Source organism: Haliotis rubra, unplaced genomic scaffold, assembly GCF_003918875.1.
Source record: "Haliotis rubra isolate DU_JTF1 unplaced genomic scaffold, ASM391887v1 Scf185, whole genome shotgun sequence".
Lineage (NCBI taxonomy): Eukaryota > Metazoa > Mollusca > Gastropoda > Lepetellida > Haliotidae > Haliotis > Haliotis rubra.
The window spans coordinates 616,424-638,482 of NW_025765836.1; the positions used below are offsets into that span (position 1 = coordinate 616,424).

Here is a 22,059-nt window from a genome sequence, read left to right on the forward strand (position 1 = left end):
GACTTCGACTCACACGACACAGTCAATTTCGACTCATGCTGAACCTGAAGTTGACTTTGACTCATGATACAGATAACTTAGTGAGTGAGTGAGTTTAATTTTACGCTGCTCTCAGCAATATTCCAGCTATATGGCGGTGGTCTGTAAATAATCGAGTCTAGACCAGACAATCCAGTGATCAACAGCATGAGCATCGACTGCGTAATTGGGAACCGATGGCATGTATCAACCAATCAGTGAGCCTGACCACCCGATCCCGTTAGTCGCCTCTTACGACAAGCATGGGTTACTGAAGATCAATGTTTCTAACCCGGATCTTCACAGGTCCATATAACTTAGAGTTAGGGGCCAAAGGTCTGATGCAAGGAGGCGGGTACACAGCTAGAGGCCAAGGGTCTTAGCTTATTGGGATAAAACAAAACAGTTTGTCAGAGGTATTGTTTTCTTGTGCTTTTGGATCAGCTATCCTCAAATCTGCAAAACATGAAATTTCATAAACGAAAAAGAATTGCACTTAGGGGACATTGTATTTATTTCCAGTTGTAAATTCAGTTGAAACAAGAATAAATTTTAACGACTTTATTAAAGTATTGGAAACTTTGTGAGAGACATTGTCAAAGAGAAATGGTGTATCATGTCAAACGTATTGCATCATACAATCCCCATACATCAGACACATGAAGCTCTGCTGTCTGTGTTGTGACTGAATGTCTCTATATGGAGAGGTAAAGATATCCAGATACCCTAAATCCTCAAATTAACGAGTCACTAAAGTGGTACATGTACTTGAACTATAAAACAAAGAATCAGGAACTAATGAGGTTAAGACTAGACTCACATTTCCAAAGATTAGTATGGGTCAGTAGCAGTGACATTAAATATGATCACAAACTTTTCTACAATTGTTTGTCATGTGATCTACCTTACTTCCATGAAACTAAATCATTAAAATTACAAACAACTTATATTCTATAAACATTGGTTGGGTCACTGACAAATATTGAACAGGTTGTAAGTTGTTAACAGAGTTAAGGCATTCCTTGCATGTATGACCAGTGCCTTCACAATGCCTGTGGTTTACAATACTGGACATTTCCGCTATGTGTCATAGCAGGGTTTGCCTGTAATTCAATGATAATTTGACAAGGTGACCAAGAACAAAACCTGTCATGAACAGAACTTCTTGAGAGTCACTGACAATCTAGCGCACAATTACATTGCTTATATTTAGCTATGTAAACTAACATTTCAAAGTCTGTATGGCCGACAAAGGACTTTGTTATGAATGTCATTATTTCTGAACAGCACAGTGAATCTGGTGTAACAGTAAAATGAAACAAGTTAAGATAAAGTGCAAGGGAAACTCGCATTTTTGACACTAGGTAATTCCATGTTCCTAAATTGGAAAACGGCATAAAATACAGATAAATCTGTAAAAAGAGGTGACAAAATACATCGAATTGCAAGTAATACTGATATCGTAATACTAGTAATTGTGACTTTCTCCCAACATACACAAAAATCTGGCAAGCGATGAGGTTGACAGAGAAATACTACAATCAGTTCTTTCTGTAAAGACCAAATATTTCAGCAGCTTGAAACCATTGTCACAGTTGTGTGGCTCACGGAGAAGGTTTCTGGGTCTCAAAACCAAGCCACATTGACTGAACATCTTCCATTCTGCTTCATCAGCAGGATCCAACACCCCTTCCACAAAGCATCTTAGCACAACAGCATTGTAAGCCTATGTTGAAAAATGGGGGCTACAATCTAACTACTAAGGCAATTGAAACTCCTTGGTTTCAAAACTGAGTGAGTTTAGTTTTATGATGCCTCATCATGGCATGGACTTCACACATTGTCTTTGGCATAACGAACAAACGCTTTAACCACTAGGCTACCCTACGACCCCGTTTCAAAATAGGCTTATGATGGTAAACTGCTGCAGATTTGTGCTCATACAAGACTCATAATAATCTCAGTACTTAGAAACAGGTCTGCTTTACTATGCTGACAAAGTTTCCAGAATTCAAGAAGATGTCTTTCTAAACATTTGTAGCATTTCTTCAGACACCCACCATACATATACATTAAAAGGTAGATAAAGTGAAAATTTAATAGAGAAAAATAGTGCTTAAAACGCATGCATAAAATTAACCTTGTATGTCAATGTTATAAAATTTTCTTTAATAATGTTTTTGCAAAATAATGAAATAACAATTATTTATCAATTGAGACTTTTTAAAATCTGAGTGTTAATTTAAGAAAGGTTCTGCTAAAGTTTCAAGATCATATATGGTTATTTTGAAACTGGTCTGTCTCTACAACCTTCAACCTTCTCCTCGAAAAAACAAATGTAACTGGGTTTCCAGAATGAGAATTCCTTATATGTCAAACAAACATAAGAGGGTGTAGGTGTTGTGTCGTCAACATACCTCGGGATTCTGGCAACAATGATGGTACAACTCACTATCTACAGCACACAAATATGTGCAAACAAATGAATGTAAATGTATGTAAATATGAAATCTATACTTGAAGAAGGTAAACAGAAATCAAATCATTTAAAAAATGCTTCTTTGAAAAGCAGATTTGCCTGCATGATAATACTGTTGATAACAAATCAAAAGTTATATGGAATCTGAGTATAACAATTCATGCTATGAAGAGACTTTGTTTTCCACTTAGAAAAGTCTGCGCATGCTTCAGACAAGTACATGTCATTGTATTGAGAAATCTGTGATCTCTCCTTTACATGTTCAGAAAACCAATGTATAAGTTTACAATTTAAAATGCTTAACAACATTTAATACCAATTCTACTCAAAATACAAATGAACAGGAAGGGTAACACCACATTTCTTCTTAACATTTCAAATAAAACATTATTTCAATTGAGAATTCCCATAATTAAAACAATAACATGATCTGGGGAAAGCATTCTATTAATTCCAATACAAAACAACAATAAATTAAAAGACTATTTCAAAGCCAAAATATATCCTTTATAAAGCTATATACTTATAAAAATCATTCCAAATATACAGATAACAAAAAGCATATCAGTTGAAGACTGACAGTGGAGTAACATGCTGACTGTAAGTACAAATGGCGTATTATACAGTTGACATCCTCATCAGAATAAGGTGAATTCCCTGTTTGTCAGTGCCATTGTGTTGACAAATCTGGAACACAAACCAAAGAAGCATGCAAGTATGTATAATAGAAATTATCATCCAAAACTGTGTTCCACAGTAGATATCGCTTGTGTGAGATCAGACGATATCTCCTAGGAGATATCGTTTTGACAGTAGATTTTGTACAATGCCCTGACAATGCTATGACGTCATAAACTTGTTGACGTCACAATGTTATGACATCGCTGCACTGCAAATCTAATGGCAGTACTGTGTTCAGAGATGTACATTTTTCATTGAAAACTAATGAAGAGTGATTTTGGATGATAAATAGAATCTCACCCTCGTGTCTTCTGATATCAAAAATATCAACACTCGTTGATAAAAGTAAAAATATCCTCGGCAAGCCTCGGATATTTGTTACTTTATCTACTCGTGGTGATATATTTGATATCAAAAGACACTCGGGTGAGATTCTCTATTTATCGATTAATATATATTTCTTAATTTTGGATAAAGTATAGAATATGCAGCCATCCGTGTGTGCATGCATGCAAGTATGATTTTATGCAACCGTTATCATTATTCCAGTAATAGTGAGTGAGTGAGTGATTTTAGTTTTACGCCACTTTTAGCAATATTCCGGCAATATCACGATGGGGGACACCAGAAATGGGCTTCACACATTGTACCCATATGGGGAATCGAACCCGGGTGTTCGGAGTGACGAGCAACGCTTTAACCACTAGGCTACGCAACCGCCCTATTCCAGTAATATGTCAGAGGACACCATATATGGACTTCACACATTGTACACATGAGTGGAATCGAACAGTGTCTTCAGTCCAAGGGGAGATAAATGCCTCAGATGGTTGAAGAGACATGTCAGGAATGATATGGAGAAAGAGATGAGATGGATATTGTCAATGGAAAATGGTCTTTTGGGGCAATATCATATATGAAGTAACAGACTAAAGAATCCTTTAGAAGCATTGTTTTAAAATCTGTCAACCTAAAATATCACAAATATGGAATAAACATGAAATTTACAAAGGCCCTTTTCAACTCCCTTGCCAGAATCTTTTGATTTTTCAGTAACACTGCAGAGTGTACCAGGACTTGATGTATTATAAAGGGAGATAACTCTTGTTGTTATTCAAAGGAAAGTTCCAAACAGGAGGGTTCATTCCTCTATATAATTTCTCCTACCAACAATACTTTAATATTTGTTGTAGATTTTCTTATACCTTGTATAAACATATCTGTACTCTATGTCATAATAAAACAGCCCTCGTATTAGATGAAAATCTTCTGCTCTTTACGTCTTATGTAAGAGATAACATGTGTACCAAAGGGTTACAAAGAGGAATGAGTGAGTGAGTATGGTTTTAAGTGAACTGTTTGATTTTAAGAAAACATCTTATAAAAATAGCATCTTTCATTTCTTGAAATTTAGATGGAAATCTAATAATTAATTCAAAGTAGCCTTAAAATAGCCTATATTTGTTCCCTTTCTTACTGAAAATATATATCTTAAGATACACCTTACATTATAAAAATTTGAAGTAAAATCTAATAATAGATATACTATGGTGTAAAAAGAACCTTTTTATTTTCTTTCCTTCAAGACTTTTCATTAAATATAGTATTGTAAAAAGACATTCCTTTTATTCAATTTCCCAAGCCAACAGTACCAAAGGAATCACTTCCAGAAAAAAACATTAAAAACACTTTTTTTCATTCCATTCCTCCTGATTTTAAAATTTGTTTCTATGGTTAAGGGCTGCCTCTGACTGACTGCGTTTGGTTTTACGCTGCTTTTAGCAATATTCCAGCAATATCACGGCGGGGGACACCAGAAATGGGCTTCACTCATAGTAACCATGTGGGGATTCGAACCCGGTTGTTCGGCGTGACGAGCCAACACTTTAACCACTAGACTACCCCACGGCCCCTATGGTTAAGGACATAAAAATGAAAACAAAAGCAAATGATTAAAAAGAGCAGTCAATATTGGGTAGAACAGAATAATAAGTGACCTATCATTTGAGAGAGGGGGGTCAGTTTTTTTATTGTGTGGTATTTTGGCCACATAGGCATGTGGGTGAAACTGAATGTCATCATTTGGGAAGGGAAACATTTTTCGTATACACTTATGGTATTGAATTAAACAAGGAGCATCACAAAAATGGCAAAACAAATTCAAAATGTTTTTGCACATCCTTTACCAACATTTTCATAAGTTTAAGCAGTTTAGGCAGTTTCATATACCTTGTCATTTCACTGTTGACGTGTGCATGATGGGGTGTGTACGTCCAAGGCTCCCCCGGGCAGTGAGTGGTCTGGGAAGAACATGCCAGCCTGTCTGGATGGATGTGGTCACTGGGAAGCGGTAGATATCATGAGGACCTGGAACATATATCAATTATTTATAGTTAATGGATGTCAGTTTCAACATTTTAATTTTCTATCAATGTGTCTTTTATCGATACCACTTATGGACTGACCCATGAGGTTCCCTTATTTGAAGTAACTTACTTCACCCGAAACAATGAAAATGTACACTGTGGCAATATCTATTATAAATCAATTCTGATATTGTACATTTCCAATGCCTTTGAATTCTATTTCTTGTTCATTTCAGATCGATGCAATGTTTTGCATGGTAATGATTCACTGAAATTGCAAATGATGTTGTTGGCATTGCAAATTGGCTTAGAAAAATAAGTTAACAAATTCGAAAATAAAATAGTTATGAAGCACAAATATTTTTCATTTTGTTCCGTACCTTTGGGGTTCCTGATGTGCTTTGTCCTCATTCGTGTGAATTCAACATACGACCCCTGGGGTCCCGGAGCATAGCTGGACACTTGGTTGATGGGAACGATAGAGCGACGACCTGGGTTTTTCTCCGTCAGAGGTGGCAGCGCCCTGAATCCCAGCTGTGTTTTCGACCTTTGTGGATCAAGTTTTGATTGCACAGAACTTTCTCTGATCGTGTTTTGATAACCAAGTTGTGACAATCCAAAAAACGCCATGATTAGCGATGTGCAATATACCTACTCCTACAAACAGACGATAATACTCCGCCGGGTCTATGAGATCTATTTCGGCGTTCTTTCAACTGATGCAGTTGCCAAGGAGGCCGCCATTTGTTTACATTGGTAATCTGGAAATAGTGCTTTCCCCACAACATATTCACTGCATGGTGGTACACGTGTAAAACCGGAAATGTTTTTATCAAGAAAAACTATAAACACCAATAAAACATAAGTGAGGACTCTAATAATACTTCACAATAAAGTATCAATGGGCTTTGGTTTACCATTTCCACATTTAAAAGTGAAATGCATATAAGAAAAGCATGAGCTACGAATGTCAACTTCTTTATTGTGAATAACACAGCAATATAGAAGTTGACATCCATAAAGGAAAACACAGATAGAGTGTACATTTATCGCCTACTTTCCTGACACGCTGCGGCTTACAATCTGATTTGATTGTCAACATGTTCTGGTTCGGGTATGATTAGACCTAAACACAATGAGATGAAATGTGTATTAACAATAATTATTATCAATGGTACCTTTGAACAGTGTACTCCACTGGTTTTAGTGTTCGATCAGTGGAACGTGTTGTTTTAATTGATTGGTTCGACGGGTGTATATTTTAGTTTATAAAATTATTTCCAGACATTATTAAAAATGAAATTGTTTCCAATTTTGCCAATAAAATATAACCATCAAATGTCAAGGATCCAAATGGTGTCACATACCTTTGTTTCTTTTTGTATGAAAATTCAAGTCTCGTCTACCAGCTCAAGGCAAAATGTGAAGTAATGGTATGCCCATTGCTGAATTACGTACATCTTGAAATTTCACCAGATTTTTTAGCAGACGCCATTACACGCTAAACAGTGTCGGCGATCCTTTTCTTTTCTCCTTGTATTAAAAATACTAAATTGTTGTGTGATGTACATCATAATGAAATATTGTGTCAATACTTACAATGAATCTGATGCACACATATAGCATGTTATAGCAGGGATAATCTACAGCCTATTCTACCTATTATTTTCTCCCTGGTTATAGGCGTGGCATAACAATTTTCTCACTCACTTAATTTTTGCCATTTTCCTTTCAGATTATAGAGAATATGTGTGCAAAATGGTTTGATGTAATAAGTTTCTCGACATGTTGGACGTTTCGTTAAATTAAATACGTGTTTTACATGTGCTGTCTGAATGTTCAGGCTAACCATTAACTTCATAAACACATGCTCTGTCATCGTATCGCATGGTGACCTTCACTGGATTGTCTGGTCCAGACTCGAATTGTTTACAAACAATATCGTACAGCTATAATACTGCTGAAACAAATACATACTCATGATATAGTCCCAATTGTAAGATCGACTCTGCTTTTAGCAGTGATATCTTATGAATGTGGAAAGGGTTTTGTCGCGTCTATTTGCACACAAGCTACACATCTAATCGGATTGTTAACAGTTGCGACGAATATAGTTCATGGGAGAATCTCGGCAAGTTTCTCGCGGTTCACGAGATTTTGGCATCCATGTTGATTTCCGGAAGAATCTAGAAGCGTGAGATATCCATGTGTTAGGAATCCACTCATAATCTACACCTTGCCGTTGCATCCTTGACTGTCTCCAGTCAAAATGAACAGAGGAGGGTCGATAGCGTTTGATGAATATGGACGGCCATTTATTATCTTAAAAGATGAAGAATCTAAGAGCCGTTTAACCGGTATCGAGGCTCACAAGGTACTTGCTCTGAAAGTTTATTTTGCTTAGACATGTATAGTCATGACTGACAAGAGCGTCATTGCCAATGATACTTTACTTGGAATCATTTTCCAGTGTGTGAAAAGCATCTTTACATTTGTCCCAATAATTCAGTGAATTGTCAAAGAAATCATTCTGTGAACTCATTTTCTAGAGTTATCTGGAACATACGATTCATTCACCTGAAACTGAAAGCTACACGAAGGAAGCAGTTATTCTTTCTAGTACATTCTTTTTGTTCGTGCTTATAATTGCCCTGAACTACCAGTGCGCCCTGTAGAAATTCATTTTAAGAATAAGTGACCAGCAGCGTAAGAGCTTAATGAGTCTAGAATGATTGCGTGAACCTTCCGTTTCGGTGTGAATCTTTGTTAATGATCATCATGATATTGACCACACTCATGCCCAAACGTGATTATATACTCGCTGATGTCATATGCATGGTATATTTAGGTTTTGCATTAAATATGTCAAACTATCATGGATAGCATTTGCATTGGTCCCCCCAAAATGGAAAGATATTACAGTTTGCTAACAGTCTGACCTCTTTTCTTTTCAGTCTCACATTTTGGCAGCCAAATCAGTTGCAAACATCCTGAAGACCTCACTGGGTCCAAAAGGTTTAGACAAAATGATGCAGAGTCCAGATGGGGACCTCACAATCACAAATGATGGTGCCACCATCTTAGACATGATGGATGTTGACCACCAGATTGCAAAATTGATGGTGCAGTTATCCAAGTCACAAGATGATGAAATTGGAGATGGAACCACTGGGGTTGTTGGTATGTCTGTATTTGATTAATTACTTACTTTGCATGAACATATTTGATACAGATTTCCAGCAGCTGAAATGTAATTCCTAAGGACCAGTGGGAAGTACGTTAGGAACATCTCCTTCACATTTGCTTTGGGCTTCTTAACACGTGGATTTATCTAGACCTGCTGTCAGAGAGACGAGGGGTGGTGGGGTAGCCTAGTGGTTAAACTGTTGGCTCGTCACGCCGAAGACCCAGGTTCGAATCCCCACATGGGTACGATGTGTGAAGCCCATTTCTGGTGTTCCCGTGAGTGATGTTGCTGGAATATTGCTAAAAGCGACGTAAAACCAAACTCAGTCAGTCAGTGAGACAAGATATTTGACAAGTCTGTAGTAGATGTCGGAAAAAGTTCCGTGAGAATTGCTAAATTCCTCATTTTTGAAAAGGTTATCATGCTTATATACTGAAGAGGTTTTAGTCAATGTGAATTTGTATTTCACTGGTAACAGAACCAAAAGAGGAAATGTAACTTTACTGGTAAGAGTTCCGCCCGTAACCCCGCTTGCCTAGGGTTTAGGTTTAGGGTTTAGATTTATTAATGTTAGTTTAACCCCTTTCTATTAAAAACCCCATCTATTCTTAGGCATAGAATGAAATGTATTCTAAATTTATTATGATTACTTTAGGAATCTTAATACATTCCTGAATAATTGTAACCCAGTGTAAATGATATAATACTTCTAGCTTGGGGTTATAATTTTAAAAATCAAGGCAAAAGTAACACCAACCATTGCTCAAGATAACACTGTTAAGACACCAGTTTCCTTACATCACACTATAGACAATGCCAGCATTGTGTAATTGTCATGTGTTGTCCAGAGGTTTGAGTGTATACTGGGATATATATATAATTTAAAGATACTGTGCTGTGGTTTATGTTCAATTCTCAAACTATGGTTACTTGATAAAGCAATTGTTTGAATGTAGCAATTTGTAACATCTTGTGCTTTAGGTAATGAATGAATCTGATCAATTTAAACAAGTAAGATCACATGGGATAGAAAATAACCTGGACACTAAATTGTAATGTTACAATGAAGTGATGAAAACCCTTTGGATATTTTTGCATGTTTTGTGCTGTTCAACATGTTTGCTTCTTGTTCATATTGATTTATAGTTGGTAGTGATTACCAGACCCAGTTCTGTTTATTTGGCAGTTCATAACACATGAACAAAACCCTTCATGTGTATATGTATTTGTTACAGTGCTAGCAGGTGCTCTGTTAGAGCATGCTGAGCAGCTTCTGGACCGAGGCATCCATCCCATCCGTGTTGCTGACGGTTACGAGATGGCAGCTAAAGTGGCAGTGGAGGAACTGAATAGGATAAGCGAGACATTTGGTGTGAATCTCAAAGAGTCTGAACCACTGGTCAAACTGGCAATGACAACGCTTGGATCAAAAATGTAATTATTTAAGGATTGTTAATAAGCATGAAGCTTTAACTATATGTACTCCCATTGCTTGAAGGTCAGTCAGCATCTTTAACCACTTCTCTGAACACTGATTCTGGTAAAATTCTGTTCTGTCAAGTTAGCTCAGCTAATTATAGTCCACAGAAGACCAAATTCTTCTGAAAATGAGTCCTGAATGTAGGCTAGTAGTCTCAAAAAGTACTGACTAATGTTCAACATTCTTCGACTTCAGCTGTCAATTTACCTATGTCAACTTCTGTGGAATTTCTCGGACAATGGAATTCACTGTGCAGTTGTATTCCTGCTAACAAGTTCATTACAAATATCATTTCCTTATTCTTTCATAGTGTGAACCGATGCCACAGGCAGATGGCAGAAATAGCAGTAAATGCAATCATGGCTGTTGCCGACTTAGACAGGAAGGACGTTGACTTCGAGCTCATCAAAATTGAGAGTAAAGTCGGAGGCAAGCTGGAAGACACAATGCTGGTGAAGGGAGTTATAGTGGACAAGGACATGAGCCACCCACAGATGCCCAAGGTAGGTTATGTTTTCCTGAGGTGCCAGAGCAAAGATGATCGAGTCTTCTTAGACCCAAATAATTGTGATCAAACATTTTGGCTGCTAGTGACTGGTGGCAAGTTTTCACAATGTCTTGATAATTTACTTTGTTATATTAATGTTAAGGCTGGTGAATATATCCTTTGTTTAAATATCAGTCTGGTTATGTTTAACTCGCAGTCAAGATTTGTCGAAAGTGGGGTAGCATATAGTGGAAAGCGTTTTGAAAGTTTCAAGATATGGCTGAATCTCTGTTGATGTGACTAAAATTCTAACTCACTGATATCATTTACTTAGTTAACTGTTTATTTCCTGTGTATGTGCAGACTAAGTAGAAGTCAAATGGAACAAGATGGTTGGCAGTACGAGTGTCATCAAAGCGAAATTATTGATCGTATGTTTCATCAGTCATTTGTCCATCTACAAAGCAGAACCCTAGGAGAGTATTTTCAACTGAGATTTGAAGCTACAATTTATTGCATGGTTAGTTGTCCAAGAGCATGTCAAATTTCTGCCAGTTCCACCATTAACTGAGTGGACCAGACAGCATGCCAGAGGAAATCATCCCGAACCATTGTCAGACTTACTCAATGAGTCTCACACACTGATACGGATGAAACATTTACAATGTTCAACTTACAAGAAGTTCCAGCTTCTTTTAAACATTACTAAACATAAATAATGCACTGACACCACAGAGACTACATTAAAGAGATTCCTACGAGGTGCGTTCTACTTAAATGTTCACCCTGAAATCAGTTTGTCAAGAACTAAATTTTGGAGTCTGACATTATTACACAAAATCCAGGATTCTCTGGAACTGGTCACTGGGAAGTGTGATCACAAATACACAATAGGATGTATCTTTCACACGCCTTGAGCTACAAGATTTTACAACTGCTTATAGTTCATTTAACTTCATTTGAGACTGATGAATTGCTCACTGGCACAAAATGTAATAAATGCAATAAAATCAAACTTTGCAGTCACATGAAATCGACAGACCAACTCTGATGATTTGTCTCATAATTTTGGACACACGAATAAAAAAGTTGTTTAACAATCATTGTTTTGTTGTCACATTTCGCTATTTCTTACGAGGGGGGACCACTTGCTGGTAGAACAGCCAGGTAATCAACAAGCGTGTGCAGAAAAATTTCAATTTCACACGAACAGCTCGCACACCTGGTTGTTCTACCAGCAAGTGGTCCCCCCTAGTAAGAAATAGCGAAATGTGACAACAAAATAATGATTGTTTGTTAAAAAACACTTTTTTTATTCAGGTGTCCAAAATTGAGGCAAATCGGTCTGTCGATTTCATGTGACTGTGCAAAGTTTGATTTTGTTGCATTTATTACATTTTGTGATAGTGAGCAATTCATCAGTCTCAAATGAAGTCAAACAGACTATAAGTCAAATCTGATGCCATGAAAACCATCACCTTTACAAACTAATGGGCAGAAAGAAAACCAACAAATCCCATCTGTCGTTGATTCAAAAACTTGATTGAAAAACACGATTATGCAGCTTGTAGGGAATCTTGAAAATGAATTTGGATTAGATTTTTAAGCAGTTCAGATTTTGGCATGTCAAATTTCTGCCAGTTTCTCCATTAACTGAGTGGACCAGACAACATGCCAGAGGAAATCATCCCGAACCATTGTCAGACTTACTCAATGAGTCTCACACACTGATACGGATGAAACATTTCTTGAAGTTTTGTTTGTATGCAGCAGACCTGGATGTAAATGTATGAAATGCTGATCGTATGTGAACATTTCATTCCAGTTGGTCAAGGATGCCAAAATGGCCATCTTGACATGTCCCTTTGAGCCACCTAAGCCCAAAACCAAGCACAAGCTTGATGTCAAGTCTGTTGAAGACTACAAGAAGCTGAGGGAATATGAAGTAAAGAAATTTGAAGACATGGTGCAGTCGGTACGTATCTGAATCGGATCATTGAGGGTGGCTGGGTAGCCAAGTGGTTAAAGTGTTTGCTCATCATACTGAAGGCCTGGGTTGTATTTGCCACATGGGTACATTGGGGTACATATAAGACGAGCATAAATATTTCTGGAGTACAAACTGATGCTTCTAATATATATTATCTATTATGACTGAATTATGTATTTGAGAAAATACTTTACTGGCGGAACCAAATAAGGAAATATATCAATGTTCAAGCGTACCTTCATTCTTTTCCAGGTTTTTTTGCTAGCTTTGTTTTTCACTGGGTGAAAATGTGATTAAAAATAAAAGGAACTGATGTGGTGTTCCTGTATTTGTTCCCCTCAGTATAGAGGAGTATTTGGTATACTTTCAAAATTTCTGTGAAAATTAACAATTTGATCACATGACAGTGATGACTGATGTGAACTGCTTTCAGGTGAAGGACAAGGGAGCTAATCTAGTCATCTGCCAGTGGGGCTTTGATGATGAAGCCAACCACCTCTTGCTGCAGAAGGAGCTGCCAGCTGTCCGGTGGGTTGGTGGACCAGAAATCGAGGTGATTATTACTCTCCACTCCCTCCAAACTAAAGCAAGTGTGAACTGTATTCATGTGGCAACCATCTCTGAAATGAATACAATGAATACTCCCAGTTTGTTTTAGCGTTAAAAGTAGTGACAGGTGACCTTTTTAACATTAGTGCCTCATGTGAATTTCTCCATGATGAAAACTGGAATTACCGTTTGATAATGCATGAAACTACCCTAGCGGCAATTATTTTCTGAGAGAAACTTGTGCATGGATCCTGTGTTCACAACTAGACCTGGTATAACGATTAGCATGGAGAAGTGGTTCAAGTTTAATGGCCTCACATTACTACCCTTTGTCTTCCCACAGAGGTTACTTGTCATATCTTCCTACGAACCTCTGTTCTAATACGACCCTTTCAAGACATTTAATGGCCAGCTTGTCCGTTGTCAACAAGGGCGATGGAGACGCCATTGATTCTGCATTACATGACTGAGTTCTGTCTAGAAGAAACGTTTGCGCATTGCACAGAAGAAGACGTTCTAGTTTTCCTGAAGCATACGAAAATTACTGAGGCTATGCGAATGATCACTTTTGAAACGTCGCTGATTGCACAACTAAATCTGATTTCAACCAATCACGAATCCTGAACACTCCCACCATGAAAGGGCCCGTATTGGAACAGAAGCTCGTAGGAAGATATGACAAGTAACCTCTGTGGGAAGAGAATGATTAATACCAGTTGAAAAGGACTAATTGGATTTTCAGTTGTCCTCTGCCAAGTTTAACAGTTTCGGGATTAACAGGCTAGACATCTCTCCAGGGGTGAAATGGGAACCAACATTGTGCTCATTTAGTACTTGAGGCTTATCGCTGACCAAACCCAGTAGTGGCAGCATATTTTCCTGAGATTACTCAGGGGTACTAAATAAGCACCAGAATATATACTGTTTCATTTAAGATATTTGTTTTCTCTTTCTCTTTCCAAAGATTCACCATCTGTCACTCACTATCTGTCAAATGTATGTTTGAATGAAATCATGTTTGGTTATGTCGAATGTTTGGTTATGTCGAATGTTTGGTTATGTCGAATGTTGTGTACATGAGCAAACTGTCCTAACATTAGATTGTTTAATTCTGCAAATGGCCATGGGAATCGTGTTACATGGGGTTGATTGCTGTGAGTGGATCTGCTGCAAATGTTTTCTGAGGGTATTTCAATCAACAAACATATGAACATAAACATTTCTCTGTGATGAAAATTGGAATTACCGTTTGATACATATGAAACTATCCTAGCGGCATATATTTCTGAGAGAAATTTTCCCCTCATGTGTACAATGTGTGAAGCCCATTTCTGGTGTACCCCAGAAATGACATTGCGGGAATATTGCTAAAAGTGGCTTAAAACTGTTCTCACTCCCTCACTCAGAAAGCTAAAGAAAGCTATCTTGGGGAACTGATTGAAATGGTACTGATTTGTTTGACATGGATCGACGTGTGCTGTCCACAACAAGCTGAAAAAGTGTATGAATGAACGGACACACATATGGTTATCAGGGGTGGAAATAACCCATTGCCCGACTACCGAGTCCAGTGTTTTTTTCTGTCGGGCAAGCAAATTTGTATATCACACTGTACCGGTGTCCAGTTGACTTTCCAATATTAATTATGTTGTTAATTTAAAAAATCAATCAAGAAAACTGCCGGTATAGTGGAAAAATTATTAGGGCAAGTGATTTTACATGTGCCACTGTACTGGAGTACTCTAGCAATTTTAAAGTTATTTCCACCCCTGGGTTATCCTAGGCTTGGCATCGACTCTCTTGAAAGAGAACAAATGGTATGTTGGTGAATACTTCTCTACAGAGTTGATCATAACAGGTTGAACAGGTACAGTAGAAACACTTTTAAACCAAATGGTTTGATTTACCTATTGTGTCCTCCAATATGCACCTCATCTTTACTACTGTTTCAAAGAATTCATTCAGCCAGATCTTGCATAACCACCCAACCCCAATTGATTGATATTACAAGAATAAGGGCTGTGTTTGCCTCTGTAACTTGACAGGTTAATGGTGTGTTAAGGTTTAAAGAAATGAACAGTTTAACACTGAAAATATCAACAGTACCTCAAGTAAGTTACTCCATGATGAAAATTGGAATTACCGTTTGATACCGTATGAAACTACCCTAGCGGCATATATTTTCTGAGAGAAACTTGAGGCAAACCTTAGAAATGTGTTGCTTTGAAGAGAAGTGTAAACCATATTTCACTGGTCCTCTGTGTTTGAAAATTAACAAAATGTAAGCTAACATTTTCTGTCCGTTTCTTCAGTTCTGATTTGTAGCAAAATTAGTGTATGGAAAATCAGCTCAAAATTATCTCCCTCAAATACTAGATAGATCTAGAAAAGGTGTTTATCTGTGTAAGATGTTGAGTACTGTTTATGAGCAAACTGTCCTAACATTACATTGTTCAATTCTACAAATGGCCATGGGAATCGTATTACATGGGGTTGCTTGCTTAGAGTGGATCTGCTGCAAAGTTTTCTGAGGGTGTGACTATCATCAAACATCGAAAGCAAAAGGATTTGGCCATATAGGGGTTGCTTGCTTTGAGTGGATCTGCTGCAAATGTTTTCTGAGGGTATGACAATCATCAAACATCGAAGACAAAAATATTTGCCCATTTATTTGATGAACATAAACATTTCTCTGTGATGAAAATTGGAATTACCGTTTGATACATATGAAACCATCCTAGCGGCATTTATTTCTGAGAGAAAAGGTGTGTTTATCTGTGTCAGATGTTGAGTACTGTTTATGAGCAAACTGTCCTAACATTACATTGTTCAATTCTACAAATGGCCATGGGAATCGTATTACATGGGGTTGCTTGCTTAGAGTGGATATGCTGCAAAAGTTTTCTGAGGGTGTGACAATCATCAAACATCGAAAGCAAAAGGATTTGGCCATATAGTTGATGAACATAAACATTTCTCTGTGATGAAAATTGGAATTACCGTTTGATACATATGAAACTATCCTAGCGGCATATATTTCTGAGAGAAACGGAAGAAAGCTATCTTGATCTGAAATAAATACTGATTTGTTTGACATGGATCGAGGTGCCCTGTCCTCAAACTGAAAATGTTTATGTATGTATGTATTTATAGATTCACATCTGGTTGTGGCAGCATATTCCCCTGAGATTAATCAAAGATACTAAATAAGGGATAGAAGTATATAATGCTTCACTTTCAATATTTTTTCAATCCTCCATGATTCACCAAAACAGTTCCCATCTGCCATGTGTATGTTTGAATCGATTCACAGTTGGTTATCCCTGTCAAATATTGATTGGTTTATATGAGCAAACTGTCTGAACATTAGTTTGTTCAATTCTACAAATGGCCACAGGATAATTATTACATGGGGTTGCTTGCTTTGAGTGGATCTGCTGGGAATGTCTTGAGGGTATGACAATCATGTCATAAGGATTTTCCCATGAAGTTGAACAAGCATCAATCAATGTTTCTCCATGATGAAAATTGGAATTACCGTTTGATACTTATGAAACTACCCTAGCGGCATTCATATCGGAGAGAAACTGAAGAAAGACATCTTGGAAATGTGCTAAATAAATGCTTTGTTTGACATGCCCTGTTGACAAACTGAAAAGGTTGCCCTGTGAATAGTGAAGGCACTGAAAACTTGCACACATCATGTGCTGATACATTTAAATAATTTAGTGTTTAATGCTCCAGTCAGCAATATTCCAACCATGTTATGTTAGTAATCAAGTCAGGGCGGGTGGGGTAGCCTAGTGGTTAAAGTGGCTAGTCACACCAAAGACCCGGTTTCGAATCCACACATGGGTACAATGTGTGAAGCCCATTTCTGGTGTCCCGGCCGTGATGTTGCTGGAATATTGCTAAAAGGGGCGTAAAACCAAACTCAGTCAGTAATCAAGTCTGGACCAGATAATCCAGTGATATCTTGGCAAATGACATGTCAAAGTCAGCTAGCCTGACCACCTAATGGGTTAGATGCCTATTAAGAGAGACACATGGGTTGATGAAGACCAACTCGAGCAAGGATCTTCGCTGGGATTTTATACTTAAGTATTCCTTTACTTCTATATTATTTCTCATACATTTATTCATGTTTTACAGTTGATAGCCATTGCAACTGGAGGTAGAATTGTTCCACGGTTTGAGGAACTGACCCCCGAGAAGCTGGGAAGTGCCGGCATTGTGAGGGAGTTGAACTTTGGAACAACCAAAGAGAGAATGTTGGTCATCGAGGAGTGCAAGAACTCCAGAGCGGTCACCATCTTCATCAGGGGAGGCAACAAGATGGTGAGTGTAATCAGTTGTTGGAATTGTGAGTGTTAGATTTCTCTAGGAATCCACTATTTCCTTGCCAGGCTAATTGGGACAGATCTTCTTTCTTTTTTTAAAATTATATTTGATTATTTTCTTACTTTGCCAGTTTTAGTGGCATTTATAGTGTTAAACCAAAATAAGTACTTTGTGTGTAAAATACAGTAGTCAATCTCTAAGTAAATTTATTCAGAAAATAATAAAAAGGTATCTGAACGAGAATCTTGATTAAAAGAGGAATGATTCTCAAAAGTGTTTAGCTGTCAAACCTATAAATAGACTGTCTCTGATGTAGCTAACTATGCAGCGTCTTCTTGTGACAAGCTGTGATAAGATAGCTGAAATATGATATAGCTGAAAACACAAGTACTGAATATCAGCCTCTAATCAGGTCTAGGTGCATTCCTGTTTGTAAACATACCTTTTGCATTTGTAGTCTGTAGTATATGTTGGCATGTCAAATTTCTGCCAGTTTCACCATTAACTGAGTGGACCAGACAGCATGCCATAGGAAATCATCCCGAACCATTGTCAGACTTACTCAATGAGTCTCACACACTGATACGGATGAAACATACCTTGATTTCAAAGTCGTCTGTCGATTGTTTGAGAATGGTTTCTTCTTGACTAAAACTTCAGAAAGTAATGCAATGCATTGTTTTTTCTCCTGTTTGTGTAGATTGTGGAGGAAGCTAAGCGAAGTCTTCACGATGCTTTATGTGTAATCCGCAACATTGTCCGAGACAACCGCGTGGTGTATGGAGGTGGTGCACCTGAGATTGCCTGCTCTCTAGCTGTGTCTAAAGCTGCAGATAAGGTACAGCCAGGTCTTGAATTCATGCTGATATTATGCACTGTGGGCCAAGATTATTAAGCTGATACTTTATAGTGATTTACCGTATAAACGAACATTCTTTCCATAAAGATTGGGTCATTGTCAAAGATACTGATTAGCAAGTGCTTAAGAGTGTCTACAAGTCTGACATCATTAATTCGCATTTGTTGCAAGGAGGTTCATCATGACACTGATTTTTATTATAAGTCAGTGATGGATAAAATAAAATCATTTTGTGCTGTTTGAAATTTCAAAGTATTTTGAGTGTAAATTATGATAAAGCTGATTATTATAAATCATTCTGTTTGCACTGCATTTCTTGTTCAGATAATTAATTTCAAAGTAATTGCCTGTTTTTACAGATTTCCACTCTAGAACAGTATGCAGTCCGTGCATTCTCTGAAGCTTTGGAAAGCATTCCTTTGGCACTGGCAGAAAACAGTGGTCAGGCCCCAATCCACACACTAGCTGACGTGAAATCTAGACAAGTCAAGGAGAAGAACCCAAGGCTTGGCATTGACTGTCTCTTGAAAGGAACAAATGGTATGTTGGTAAATATGTCTCCACAGAGTTGATCATAACAGGTTGAACAGGTACACTAGAAAGGCTGTTAAACCAAATGGTATGATTTCCCTATAGTGTCCTACTCCAATATGCACCCAAACTTCAGACCTGCTCTAAAGAATTCTCACATTCAGCCAGATCTTCATAACCACCCAATCCCAATTGATTTACAAGAATAAGGGCTATGTTTTGCCTCTGCAACTTGACAAGTTGATAAGTTAAGAAGGTAAAAAGTAATGTACAGGTTAACACTGAAAATATCAACAGTACCTCAAGTAAGTTACTCTATGATGAAAATTGGAATTACCGTTTGATACCGTATGAAACTACCCTAGCGGCATATATTTTCTGAGAGAAACTTGAGGCAAACCTTAGAAATGTGTTGCTTTTAAGAGAAGTGTAAACCATATTTCACTGGTCCTCTGTGTTTGAAAATTTACATATATGCTATGTTTAACATTTTTGTCCGTTTCTTCCGTTCTGATTTGTGGCAAAATCAGTTTGGAAAATCAGTTTATAATTATCTGCCTCAGATACTGAGGAGCTGAGGCCAGCCTTTGAAGTTTGTTTTTCTAAACAGATCTAGAAAACTTGTGTTGACCTTATTTTTCACTGGTCCTCGGCGTTTGCAGCTGTATCCACTTATAGCAATAGATACATGTTTAATATGTTTTTATCTTCGGCAGGTTGTATTCAGTTCCAGTTAGGCAACATTGAATCATTTAGAAATAGTTCAGAATTGTTATTCTCAGTGCCCCTCAATGAGCACAGCCATCTTTTGATTGTTTGCTTGTCAGCACTTTTAGTCATGGACAAGTATATATTTTAATGGCTGACATGCACAGGTTATGAAATCCACATAAGTGTGAAATTTATGCACCATGATGGTGGCAGATACAAAATGGTCATGGCTATACTTCGTTGGTGAATGTCTTCAGTTTGGTGTAATAAGTTCATAGACGATTAACTGTCCCCCGCCGTGATATTGCTGGAATATTGCTAAAACTAAACTCGCTCGCTCACTCATAGACGATTAACAATTTACACGACCACATGACAGTTTTCAAATTTCCTTTTTCCAAAAGTATATGAAGTTTCTCTATGATGAAAATTGGAATTACCGTTTGATATGCATGAAACTATCCTAGCGGCATATATTTCTGAGAGAAACAAAGATTAAATGTTCCATATTGTTTCTTTTTAAAAAATTAATGTCCCATGTTAATGTATGATAAGTGAACAGCTTCATAACACCAAAATCGTAACAATATGAAATAATGTTTTATTTTGTATCGAAAACCAAGTGTGTTAGGAGTTAGAATCCAGGCACAGAAATGGTATTGAATACAGCTGAAGTGTATGTTGTACAACTAAGACACTTTATGATACAACTAGGGGCAGTAGCCTTAGTGGTCAAAGTGTTCACTCTTCCATCTACAAGACCCAGGTTTGATTCCCTATGTCATGGGTACAATTTCTTTTTAAAAATTTGAATGTGATATTGTAAGCTTGTATAGCCCAGCTGGTTTGTAACAGCCCAACTGCTACTTTCTGTTTCATGTTTCTCTGTGATTTCCCAAAATTGGAATTACCGATTGATACATATTGAAACTATCCTAAGCTGCATTTCTTTGATGTTTCTGTGATGAAAAAATTACCGTTTGATAGTGAACCTATCCTAGCGGCATTTATTTCTGAGAGAAACATAGTGAACTCAGACCATTGCAAATGCGAGAAGCTAATATGATGGAGAAACTGATTTTGATTTTGTTGCATTTGGTAGGTTTGATGGCATTTCTTTATTGATGTCCAAGCAGTGAATTGAAGACTGAGGCGAGAATGTCACTTGGACAGGCATAAAATCATGTATCTCAGGGATAACCAGACTCATTTTTTTCTTCAACACTTCATCAATATCTCAAATTATATCTTGAAGCTATAATATGGTAGCTCTGTGTTAGAGATATTGTGATTAAGCTTTGGAGTGTTAGAAGCAAAATTTCAATCTTTCATATGAAAGCTGTAGTCAATTAAACAAGGTTAGTGTTCATCAGATGGTGATTTTATATATCAATGTTTTTCTAATTTCAGATATGAAGGAACAGAATGTGATCGAGACCCTAACTGCCAAGAAACAGCAGCTGCTATTAGCCACACAACTGGTTAGGATGATCCTCAAGATAGATGACATCCGAGCTCCAAATGAAATGTGATCCTATCAGGACTGTGTAGAACACCAATCTATTTATTTCACTTGACATTGCCCTCCACTACCAGAGCAGACAGTCTCTGGCATTAACGGCCAGACCACTCTGAAATACTGCCTGCCAGATGTTGAAATGCCTCTGAAAGCCAGTTGGTCTGAAACATTTGGCATATTGTGTAATGTCATGGACAGGTCAAGTGACTACTGCATCATCAGTGCTATCTCTTCTGCTTCATATTTTTTTGCAACCATGGTGTGAATTCTTTTGTGTACATATGTCTTTTTGTACAACATTCAGTGCAGATATACAAATTAAAAAAAAACTGGAACAAATGTGTTGGTGATCTTTGACATAAAACGAAAATGTTGATTTATGTATCTATGTTTCCACTCTTGTACACTGTGGCTGCTTGTGACATCTGTCTTGACAGCAGTGTTCTATATGTGATGCCAACAGTTTAGAGGGTTATCACCCGATACAATGTTCATACACTACCTGTGGAGATCGGGGTTAGAATTGGTCTTCAACCCATGCTTGTAGGAGGCCACTAACAGGATCACGTCATTATATCCCGAACGCGTGATCAATGCTTATTGGGTTGATCAATGGATTGCCTGGTTCAGACCGATTATTTACAAAGACCGCTGGAATATTGTTAAGTGTAGTGTTAAACAAAATCTACACTATTGGGTGAGGCCAATGTTAGCTTCTGCATTGTAAGCTCTGCAGCTAGCCAACTCTGGGAAAAGCAAGATTTGTGGATGTCAACTACTTTATTGTGAATAACGTGAGGTTAGATTATGCTTGCTCCTTCATCAGGTGAATGGCAGCGATCGCCTGATGAAGGAGCAAGG

General features: G+C 37.5%; 2 protein-coding genes across 3 annotated transcripts; one reads left to right on the top strand and one right to left on the bottom strand.

The window, feature by feature from the left end:
- Positions 1 to 514: 514 nt before the first annotated feature.
- LOC124273848 (testis-expressed protein 49-like) lies at positions 515 to 6,305 on the bottom strand. Its single transcript, XM_046709160.1, is given in 4 exon segments — positions 515 to 3,184; positions 5,408 to 5,460; positions 5,463 to 5,545; positions 5,925 to 6,305. Coding segments are annotated over 4 exon segments (435 nt in total). The 5' UTR covers positions 6,175 to 6,305; the 3' UTR covers positions 515 to 3,135.
- A 1,390-nt stretch (positions 6,306 to 7,695) lies between these two features.
- Positions 7,696 to 21,533, top strand: LOC124273849 (T-complex protein 1 subunit epsilon-like). Of its 2 annotated transcripts, none has more exons than XR_006897757.1 (11): positions 7,696 to 7,918; positions 8,499 to 8,724; positions 9,967 to 10,165; positions 10,522 to 10,714; positions 12,524 to 12,673; positions 13,122 to 13,241; positions 17,390 to 17,575; positions 18,279 to 18,416; positions 18,797 to 18,977; positions 21,090 to 21,263; positions 21,296 to 21,533. XR_006897757.1 is itself a non-coding variant. In XM_046709161.1 (11 exons), exons 1-10 carry the CDS (start codon positions 7,814 to 7,816, stop codon positions 21,209 to 21,211), a joined length of 1,620 nt encoding a protein of 539 aa, XP_046565117.1. In that variant the 5' UTR covers positions 7,696 to 7,813; the 3' UTR covers positions 21,212 to 21,256; positions 21,292 to 21,533. The 2 variants fall into 2 exon arrangements, 1 of the variants encoding a protein (XP_046565117.1); XM_046709161.1 differs by having other exon boundaries at positions 21,090 to 21,256; positions 21,292 to 21,533.
- Positions 21,534 to 22,059: the final 526 nt, after the last annotated feature.

Excerpts from the sequence above, each read along its gene's own strand:
- LOC124273849 (XM_046709161.1), top strand. The coding sequence starts at position 7,814 with ATGAACAGAGGAGGGTCGATAGCGTTTGATGAATATGGACGGCCATTT. Across the intron at positions 12,674-13,121 it reads TTGAAGACATGGTGCAGTCG|GTGAAGGACAAGGGAGCTAA; the intron begins GTACGTATCTGA and ends AACTGCTTTCAG. Across the intron at positions 18,417-18,796 it reads TGTCTAAAGCTGCAGATAAG|ATTTCCACTCTAGAACAGTA; the intron begins GTACAGCCAGGT and ends CTGTTTTTACAG.